General features: G+C 37.4%; 1 protein-coding gene across 1 annotated transcript; it reads right to left on the bottom strand.

Moving 5' to 3' along the window:
- Window positions 1-1155: 1155 nt before the first annotated feature.
- Window positions 1156-4084, bottom strand: LOC127438805 (protein S100-B-like). The gene is made up of 3 exons (XM_051694659.1): window positions 3970-4084; window positions 3568-3728; window positions 1156-3363 (listed from the first exon to the last, which is right to left on the bottom strand). Exons 2-3 carry the CDS (start codon window positions 3703-3705, stop codon window positions 3214-3216), a joined length of 288 nt encoding a protein of 95 aa, XP_051550619.1. The 5' UTR covers window positions 3706-3728; window positions 3970-4084; the 3' UTR covers window positions 1156-3213.
- Window positions 4085-10923: the final 6839 nt, after the last annotated feature.

Raw genomic sequence — 10923 nt, 5'->3', positions numbered from 1 at the left:
TGACAGCCACAGGAACAAACAATGCTGCTCTTTTGCTCAGTTTTGGTGTCAAAATTATCTTTGGAGGGCGAGGTTTTGGAATTAGGGGGCATGGCTAATTCAACGGCTCTGTCACGTGAAAGCTTCAGAATGCTAAAATCGCTTACAGCACCTTTAAGCTCAGTCTATAGCATTTGTGGCATAATATTGATTACCACAAAAACATTTATTTTGACTTGCCTCTCCTTTTTTTTTAAAAAAAAAAAGCAAAAATCAGAGGCACTTACAATGGAAGTGAATAGGGGCCAATTTTTTAACATTAAAATACTCACTGTTTCAAATATATAACCACAAGACATACACAATATGCGTGTAAACATGATTTTAGTGTAATGAAATCACTTACTAACTTTTCTATATAAAGTTATAACCAATTTCACCGCTTCGTAGCCATGACTATGTTGTCAGCAAACCCTGAAACACTAAAATGACGATTTAAACAACAGAAGAATGAATGTGTGCTTTTATAAAATTATAAGCTTCACATTTCTATCTTTTAAGTCCTCCAAAAATTGGCTCCATTTCCTTCCATTGTAATTGCCTCACTGTCACCTCGATTTTCTTTTTTAAAGAAAAGTAGTGATGAGCTGAAATGTGTTAATCAACATTATGCCACAAATGCTGTCGAATGAGCTTAACTTGTATTGAACCCAGAATATTCCTTTAAACACGATTTCTAATAAAAAGAAGTTGAAATAACGTGGACTGATGGTTTCAACAGAGGCATATTGTACCATCGATTAGCAATCACAGAGCTCATGGTAGGTCTGTTTTTGAAGGTTTGTAAGTTATCATCATAAATAAATTTTACTTTGAGAACCGACTGTTGCATTTTGTAGCACCACAGAGCTCTCTCGGCCACAATCTGTGTTCCCAAATTCCACTCACATTCCACCCAGGTGTCCAATTCAGTGACCTCATGGGACATTACCTACTCTGGCAGGAATGCTACAAGACTGGTCATTTCCAGACCACACAGCCAGCTGGGCAAAGACACACACACACACACACATACACACACACTCACTCACACACAACCCCAGCCTCATTTGCTCAGCTCAGCCAAAGCAATCACCCTGAGGCACTCATCCTTCACTCTGGAAATACTGTGGACACTTATTTTTACCATATTTTATTTATTTATTTATGCTTTATTGCATTGTCAAATAAATCCAGTGACTTTATCATATTGCTTCACTTTCAACCTAAACACATTTCTCATTTTTACAGCACTTGGGCTGGCACTATGTCAAAGTACAACACTGCCATCTAGAGGACACCTATAGTATGACAGTCTGTGATTGGGCATGTTGAATAACTGGTAGGAGGACATAAGATTCGTATGATGCATATAAATGTGTGGCTTATTGCTAAAGCGCTATATGTCCATGTAAACAAATTTGAGATGGAGACGGTGTCTTGATCAGACTGTGTGCTTACAATATTCATAATTTTCCTTGCTGGGCATGTCTGCATGCACTGATTTGTTAATTAGCACATGGATGTGAAGGTCCTCATATTGACAGTTTGTGCTCGGTAATGAGAATGCCTGCGGGACATTTAAATCAATGGAAGACACAGAGGACAAATCTCATGGGGTTGTATAGAGACATTGTCAACCTGAGGACATATACGTCCTTGTTTTATTTTTTTATTTTTTTAAATTATTATTATTTATTTATTTTTATTCTGGAAGAGTACATAAGTTGTACTCTAAAGCATTTTATATAATGACTTTGTTGGTTTATATAAAAAATAATCATTAAATCCTGCTGCAAAATACAGTTTAAAACAGTATTAAACCAGCACTGACTAATGAATTATCCTACTATGCTTAACACATAGACTGTACAGTCTATGGCTAAACACAAGATTTGTGTATAATTATGATACAGGAAGGGACATATCTGGGAAGTCATTAGCACTGAGTCGTCCTTCATCTTTGTCCTTTTATGCGTTTTTTTAAAACTCCGCCATTGTTAGTTTCTTATAGGAAAAGCTAAGTTAAAGTCACTTAAGACATTTTATTTAACACCTAAATTGTAAAACTAAAGGAATTAACTTTTATAAACAACATTTCACTCATTACATTACATTTCGTGCATTCACAATATTATGCAGGGCCGTAGCTAGGGGGGTGAAAGGTGGTAACGATTCTAGGGGCCCAAAGGTCCAAAGGGCCCCACAACAAATTCTAAACTGTATGTTTTAATAGGAAAGTGGCCCAGAGCAATATACAGTAAGGGGTCCCAGATTACCGTGCTACAGCCTTGATATTATGCACACAGATTTCAACGATCTTATGTATTTTGTTTTATTCAAATCAGTACAATAATTTTGTTCTGCTCCTATTTCGTGAATAAGGCCAAATGTGTTTAGTTCAACTCAGTTTGTAAAGTTTGCAAGGAATTTTAGACACGGCATAAGTTTTGTTTCACCAACCCCAAGCTTAAACCAGCCTGGTTTGTTGGTCTTAGCTGGTTTAACATGGTTTATATGGTCTCCCAACTTGGCCAAGCTGGTTTTAAGCTTGTTTAGCTGGTTAACAGGTAAAACCGGCAAACAGATCAGGCTGGGAGACCAGCTAAAACCAGAAAACTAGTTTAGACTGGTTTAAGATGATTTTTTAGCAGGAAACTCCTGCTATTTTGGGGTTGACTGGTGACTACATATCATCTATGAATTGTCGTACACATCAAACAAACTGCTTAATGGATATTTAAAGAAGAAAAAGTTTGTTCATGGCTTTGGAGGCTCTTTTTAAAACATGGTGTGATTTGTCGAAGGCCCCAGTACTATTTGGCGTAAGTCAATAGCACCCTAATAGCCTGAAGCTAATCAGAAATACATTTGACAATCAGTCTGGAAATTAAATGACAAGTCTGCGTTTCGCTCAATGAGGATTATGCTGGCCATGTTATGGTGGGGGAGGTTTTTAGGCAAAATAATAGAACCGCGATTCGTAATAAATTCTAAACTAGTTTGAAGTCACTGCATATTCAAACAAAATGAGCCAAACGGAAACATATTGCCTTACGAGCTACATCAATGCACAATCCATCCCAAAAGTCACTTCTAACATGATATGATAAAGAAACAACAAAAGAAGGAATATATTGTGACTCATTAAACTATGAAAATCGAACTAGTTTTTCAAAACTGCGAATTCGAAACTCATTCGTCTTCGCGGTGTTCGAAAAACTCATGGCAACAGACAGTAACCATGGTTATGAAGGTCATGAACTCCTGAAAATCGCACTCTGAGTCGCCGTCGGTGTCCAGGCTTTCCATCAAACTGTCTAATGTCGCCTGATCCTTCACATGCTGAAAAGTAGAGATAAAAAGATACGAAAGAAGTCATTTAGTCTTTTTTTAAGCTTTAAAAAGCTTAAACAAGTACATTTCCATTGGACAAGTTCAAGCCTTGCATAACAACTTCAATCCAACAAAAAGCTTTGATTGTAAAACAAAGATTCTCAAACTTTGAAGGGAAAGTTTAGCATGAAAAAGTGTGCAAACCAATCTTACCTCCATAAGAGATGGAAATTCATTCGTGAGCAGCTCCTTCAGTTCACTCTTTTTTAATTTGTACTTGTCACCTTCTTTCGACGAGTATTTATGGAAGACCTCAATGATAGTTCCCAGGCAGTTCTCCAAGTCTGACATCTTAATGTGGCGTTTGGCGTTTTCTGGGATAATTACAGTTGATATTACAGTTGTTCATATAGACGTTGAGGCAATAAAAATATATGACTATGTTTTGCTTGGCAAATGTTTTCATTTTGGAGCAACTTTATGGACTGTTGATTAAGTTTCTTTCCTCATATCGCTCTTCGTACAAAATGTTTGACTCATTACTTTGAGTAGTTTAGAAAGCAGAGCAAAAAAGAGCCGCAAAAACATAATAACAAATAATGATAATAGACTTACCAGCAGAGAGAGTGTTGGGATAGGGCGATTTGGAACGAAGGGAGATGGAAGTCCATTTATAGGTCTGTACGGAGGGGCTTGTAGCTTTGAGAATCTGACCTGTCAATCACCACAACTGACCAATGAGCTTCTGAGCCTGTTCTCACTCCACTACAAATACACACATTCAGAGTGAGATACAAAGAGATGAATATTGACACACTCACACACACACACACACATTTTTTTCATGGCAGGGACTTTCCATTGACTTCTATTGTTTTTATAGCTAATGACATTTTCTGTACTGTACTTCTACATACCTAACCCAATATATACAGTGTATATATACATTTTCACTAAGACATTATTTAGTACTCTATGTTTATCAAGCTGTTCACTTCCATTGCAAGTGCGTCACTGTAACTTAGATTTTTGCTTTTTTTAAAGAAAAGGAGGATCAAGTCTAAATAATTTTTTTGTGATAATCAACATTATGTCACAAATGCTCTCAATTAAGCTTGACTTGTTTTGAACCCGGAATATTCCTTTAACAAATTTCTTTGTTGTTGTTGTCAGGTTTCAGAAACTTGATTGACTTCACGTTTTTCATATGTTAGTTTGTACAAGCTTTTTGATGTTTCCTTGGAACTTTATTATCGTGTCATGACAGATCTATATGCTTGCCCTCTCCCTCTCGACCATGAGGGTACATTTTCACCACTATCTCCAGCTCTGCTTTTTGATCTTTCCTGGAAGTTCTGTTGCCCAGAAGCTCTCACAAGTGTTTTGTTGTCAGGCATCTTGGGGGAGGACAATAGTGTGTTTGAGAGGAAGTGAGTGGTGTGGCATGTTAATTAGCCGATCCTTTTTCTGTTTCAGAATTGGCCAGACGTGTGGCCAAAACACCAGTGGACTATTAAACAGCTTTGACACCCAAACACACACCGATTTCTGGCATCAACTCTGTACACTACATTTTCAGGGATTGTGACCTGAAATGAAATTTTTTTTTTTTTTTTTTTTCAGAACAGTTATTTGTTTGTTACCTTTTATTAGCTTTAATATGAAACGTTAATTATATTGCACCTAAAGGATAATAAAGGATATTTTTGCTGTAGTCAGCGCCTTTACTCGCTGAATATATATTTGGTTTTTATAAATTGTAATTATTTAGACCATAAGGTCTATTCTAAGCCATAATAAATGTAGTAAATACTGTACACCTTTATAATGCATTACATATTGAGGATCCAAGTAAAATGTTTGTTTTCCATCGTATCTCCTTATTACTGTAAAATATAATATAATCATATATTTTCATGTAAAGTAGTTATCATGCCTTATAATGCACATTGTAATACAATATATTTTTTTCATAAATGATTGTAAATGAACTTATAATACATTGTAATACTCATTGTTACACCTTTGAAGGTATAATGCATTACAACACATGATAAAATACATTGAATTCGGTGTTGATGTTGTTTTAAAGCAATACACTTTGCATTAAAAGTTAGCAATATATTCATATATCTATACAACTAACTATTAGGTATATTCTAAGGCATTATGATTGCATTGAATATACATATAATATCATGTAATACTCACGGTTCCACATTATGCATTTAATGTACATTTAGTGTAATTTACATTTACTGTATAATTGTATTCCTGATCATTTACAACACTATTGTTCTTCTAGGCCTAAATAAACAGCAAAATGAAAACATAATGTCATACGCAGTATAAAAAAGGTCGAGGTGCAGAGGAATGAGGTCATAGGGTGCTACGTTCCTACAATTTCTCTGTCCTACTCTTCTCTGGCGTTTGTCCAGCGCGTCGGACGGTTCGCGATTGTCAGACAGGTTTTTTTTTCTGCCAAATAAATGTGTCTTTGTTACCTCATACACGCTGCACAAGCAAACTGTTGTCGAGAGCAAACACTGCATCTTGTGTGGCTCGCTGTCCTTATGGCCTTTCTCTGGGGTCAGTTGGGTATAACGCCAGGCAAACAAATCAATAATCCATCTCTCTCCCTCTCTCTCTTTCATCATGTGCTGATTTGTTCATCACATTGCGATCTGAGAGCACCGTTTGCAATGGACTGCCTCAGATGACCATTCAATCATGAGCGCTGTTATTATGCCATGATGAATCAATGAACTTGATTCAGTGTGTGTGTGTGTGTGTGTGTGTGTGTGTGTGTGTTTGAGATACCAAATGTCCCCACAAGGCAGTAAAACCTGAAAAACCTATATTATGGGGATCCGCAGAGGACAAAAGGAGACTATTATGAAGAAGCGTGGTCAAATAAACGTGTTTTGGGGGCCTGGGTAGCTCAGCGAGTAAAGATGCTGACTACCACCCCTGGAGTTCGCGAGTTCGAATACCAGGGCGTGCTGAGTGACTCCAGCCTGGTCTCCTAAGCAACCAAATTGGCCCGGTTGCTAGGGTGGGTAGAGTCACGTTGGGGTAATCTCCTCGTGGTCGCTATAATGTGGTTCTCGCTGTCGGTGGGGCACGTGGTGAGTTGTGCGTGGATGCCGCGGAGAATAGCGTGAAGGCCTCCACACGTGCTATGTCTCCACGGTAATGCGCTCAACAAGCCACGTGATAAGATGCACGTGTTGACGGTCTCAGATGCAAAGGCAACTGAGATTCGTCCTCCGCCACCTGGATTGAGGCGAGCATTCCAAATTGGGAAGAAAAAGGGGAGAAAAAATAAATAAATAAATAATAATAATAAAATAAACCTGTTGCCCAAGTCTTCTGAAGGCATATGAGAATACACAAAAATTTAAGCAATGTAAGTTATCACTGTTACTATAACTGAACAAACTCGAAACATTTCATTCATGAACGAATCACTATTTTGGAATGAATCTTTAAAATGAACAAATCGTTCTCATTAATTTTAATTATTTTGGTTGTGAATGAGTCAGTTGATTCAATGACTCACTTATTATGCATAAAAGATGCTACTTTGTCGTCACCTACTGGCCTAAAGATGTAATCTTCAGAAATTGTGACTGAACGAATCTTTTTTGGTGAATGGATTTAGACTCGACTCACGCCTAGAATAAACCTCTTACGCTAACTAGACCATCAATGGTAAGAATTAGGGTTGTCAATCAATTACATTTTTAATCTAATTAATTACATGATATGCCGATTAATTAATCTAATTATTTGCATTTATAAATATTTGCTAAGAAAGTGCCTCAAATAACAATAATTCAATATATAATGATTACAAAATGATAAATAGTCATATTTAAATAATTATAATATAGAAAAATTATAATTCAGATAATTAAAATGCATTACATTACAGTGGCAGATGAGTAAAGCATTGATAAGATGATACAAAAAGTGACTTTAGAAGGCAATATATTATTTCTATCTATGTAAATTATTGAACATAAGCCTATCATTGGCCTACAGTCCACAGAAATCCATTTTGCAGTTTAATTTGTCAATGTGCCAGAGATTTATTTATTATGAGGGCTTTTCTAAGTACGCGTCAATGTACACCTGCATCAGAAGTATGCTTTTGGAGTGTCTCACTTTGGTTGCATTGCATCATAAACTCAGTTTGTTGTCTGTACAGCTGCGCGTTGCCTATGCAGCTGGAGTTTTGCTTACTGCCCCCTGCTGTAAACAGGTGGTTTAAATTGCTCTGATGTTAGGAATATTCAACATACCATACCTCTTCTGCCATTACATTCCCTTGCCTCTGTATATAACAGATTTGTATTTGTATAATGTACATACGTATATATATTGTCCTATTGTGTATTTCTATATATACTTTATTTTCTATTCACTTTTTATTTTTATTCTATTTTTATTTATTTATTTATTTTATTATCTGTGTCTTGTTGCTGTATTGTTTGTGCACTGGAAGCTCATGTCACCAAAACAAATTCCTTGTATGTGTAAGCATACTTGTCAATAAAGCTGATTCTGATTCTGATTCTATAACGGTCTTGAGACATGATTATTAATAGCGTTCATTTAAATCGACAGTTCTATTATGAATTATACCACAAATCATTGTTGAGTTGTGCTGTTCCTCATCTATGCAATGACTTGCAATTTCCACCAGGCAGACAAAAAAAAAAAAAAAATGGGCAGAAAAAAACCCCACTTACACTGAAGGAGGGACCCGACCCAGAATATTCCAGAAACTTTGCAGTAGGCAATTTTGACATGGGCCAGTAAGCAGCAACCATTTGCAATGCCATAGCAACCACCCATCAATAGATTAACACCACTCAGAAAGCACTTAACCAATTTTAAAATGCCAAAATTTTTGGGTTTGGGTCTAAATAATTAGCTTAGTATAAGAACTGCAGAAATCAATGGCACGTCACCACATTGAAAAAAAAACCCAAACAAACTTGTGTGTATGTGTGTGTGTTTGCTCTAGTCTGGCTGCAAAGCATCGCCTCGGTACAAAAAGACTAATAATGGTCTACGAGTAAATGGTCTTTTGTTGACTACTGGCTTGAAGAACATGTTGTCTCTTCGCCATTGTGTTAGCCATATGATTGGCTGCACGGTGCACTCTGGGATACTGGTAGTGCCCCAACACAAGACCCATTCTGAGGTCCAGCCACACTGGAGATCACATGCTCTCATTGACTACTGTTTTCTTACTAATGTGTGCCAGGCGATATCTTGCAGAGTCAGAACTTCACTGTACCACGTTTGGCGTGATTTTTCATTTTAGTTAGTACAGTAGGCTATGTGTTTGCATATTTAAAATTTTAGAGAGAGAGAGAGAAAGAGAGAGAAACAGGAGGTTTCTTGCAGCTAATTGTAGAGGAAATTTCCATCTTGGTTTATATAAATATAATAAACAGTACGTTTAGTTTTATGAAATGAAGTACAGGTATACTAAGACTCCACTGAAAAAAAGGGGGGTAATATCTAAATTCACTTATTTGATTCAAGGCGAAAATATTATTAAAAGGAATATTCTGTGTTTAATACTTCAGGTTCCACTTCTGTCAGCCAAGAACAGAAAGCTGAGGCTGCGTGGGCACAGGCTCACTAAAACTGGACCGTTGAAGACTGGTAAAACATCGCCTGGTCTGATGAATCTGGATATTTGCTGAGGTCCACAAATGATAGGCCCACTGCAGCCTCAGTTTTTTGTTCTTGGCTGACAGAAGTGGAACCCGACGTGGTCTTCTGCTGTTGTAGCCCATCCACCTCAAGGTTTGACATGTTGTGCAATCTGAGATGCTATTGTGCTCACTACAATTGTACAGAGTGGCTTTCTGAGTTACCACAGCCTTTCTGTAAGCTCGAACCAGTCTGGCCATTCTCTGTTGACCTCTCTCATCAACAAGGCATTTCCGTCCACATAACTGCCACTCACTGGATGTTTTTTGTTTTTGGCACCATTCGGAGTAAATTGAAGAGACTGTTGTGCGTGAAAATCCCAGGAGATCAGCAGTTACAGAAATACTCAAACCAGCCCATCTGGCACCAACAATCATGCCACAGTCGAGAATCACTGAGATCACATTTTTTCCCCATTCTGATGGTTGATGTGAACATTAACTAAAGCTCCTGACCCGTATCTGCCTGATTTTATGCATTGCACTGCTGCCACACGATTGGCTGATTAGATAATCACATGAATAAGTAGGTGTACGGGTGTACCTAATAAAGTGGTCAGTGAGTGTATTTAGATTAACGGAAAGTAATTTCGGTCAATACAACAAATTCTTAGTGCGCAAATATGAAGATACAGGGATTAATAATACAGCAATTTACAGGAATGCTTTCAGAGTTGCATATTAAAAATCTTAAAAATCTGCATGTTTCAGTCAGGTTTCTATCTATATGAAGTCAAACTACTATTTAACATGAATAACTCAAGCTGAATAAATTAGGTTACACCAACAAAGTCAAATTTCAAGGGTTATATCAAGTAGAAATGGGCCTTAAACAGTTGCACGTTGCCACTTTTTACAGTGTCAAAAACAAAGTCCAGGACCAGTCATTAGACAAGGATTTACAAAGACAATTACGACCTATTCTTTCATCACATGACCTTTTAAGCATTTAAGGGGTGAAATGTATGTCAGAGAGAACATTTAGTAGCTTGGCCACTTTCACTTCTGTCCGTTTATGGCCGTGTGTGTGCGCATATGTGTTTTTGCCATTGAAAGAAAGTTGGGAGTTTGTCTCGTGAACTTTTCTTCGCATACAAATCACCCAGCTAGATTCAGTGGCCTTCCTGTTGCTTCTGGCTGTTGCAATGGAGATGACCTGTTGCCGTGCTACAGTGGCGGTTTGTTCCCACCACTTGGTGTGACAGAAAGGTTCGCCAAAACGCTGAGTCCTCACCTGGCAACCGGCCACGGTAACAGACGAGGACAGCACTATTCACTTACGGTCATTTTAAATGGTCTCCAAAAGAGAGGATTCCCAAATATCATTGTGAGCTCTTTAATGTTCCTTTCATATGTGACCACATGGAGGCATCGCCGCCCTATCAATAGTACTATGAAAATATTGCAAATGTATCCCTAAAACCTCCCTGAAGATGTTTGAGAGGAGGTTACAAACATCTTAAGAGCCTTACAATGAAAAAAAATTAAAAAAAATAAATAAAAATGGCATTAATTAACTATTAATTGATTTACTGTGCCTATTTTGTTCACTAATTAGACATTTAAGCAATTTGTTTCCCTCTGTGCCTTTTTCTCAACTGCAATGTTGCTCTGAAACACTAGGTGGCAGGCTTAGATTTGTTTTGAGATTGCTCAGTCAGCGATGCCTTTAAAGGGTTAGTTCAATCAAAAATGAAAATTCTCTCATCATTTACTCACCCTCATGCCATCCCAGATGTTTAGGACTTTCTTTCTTCTGCAGAACACAAACAAAGATTTTTAGAAGAATACCTCAGCTCTGTAGGTCCTCACTGTACAAGGGAATGGTGGCTAG

The sequence above is a fragment of the Myxocyprinus asiaticus genome, chromosome 50, assembly GCF_019703515.2.
Source record: "Myxocyprinus asiaticus isolate MX2 ecotype Aquarium Trade chromosome 50, UBuf_Myxa_2, whole genome shotgun sequence".
NCBI lineage: Eukaryota > Metazoa > Chordata > Actinopteri > Cypriniformes > Catostomidae > Myxocyprinus > Myxocyprinus asiaticus.
Note: the sequence above shows the minus strand (reverse complement) of the source record. Positions and strands in the feature narration are given on the sequence as shown.

Bases quoted from the DNA above. Each gene is read 5' to 3' on its own strand.
- LOC127438805 (XM_051694659.1), bottom strand. From the start codon at position 3,705: ATGTCAGACTTGGAGAACTGCCTGGGAACTATCATTGAGGTCTTCCAT. The intron at 3,364-3,567 runs GTAAGATTGGTT...TCTACTTTTCAG, and splicing joins AATTTCCATCTCTTATGGAG to CATGTGAAGGATCAGGCGAC.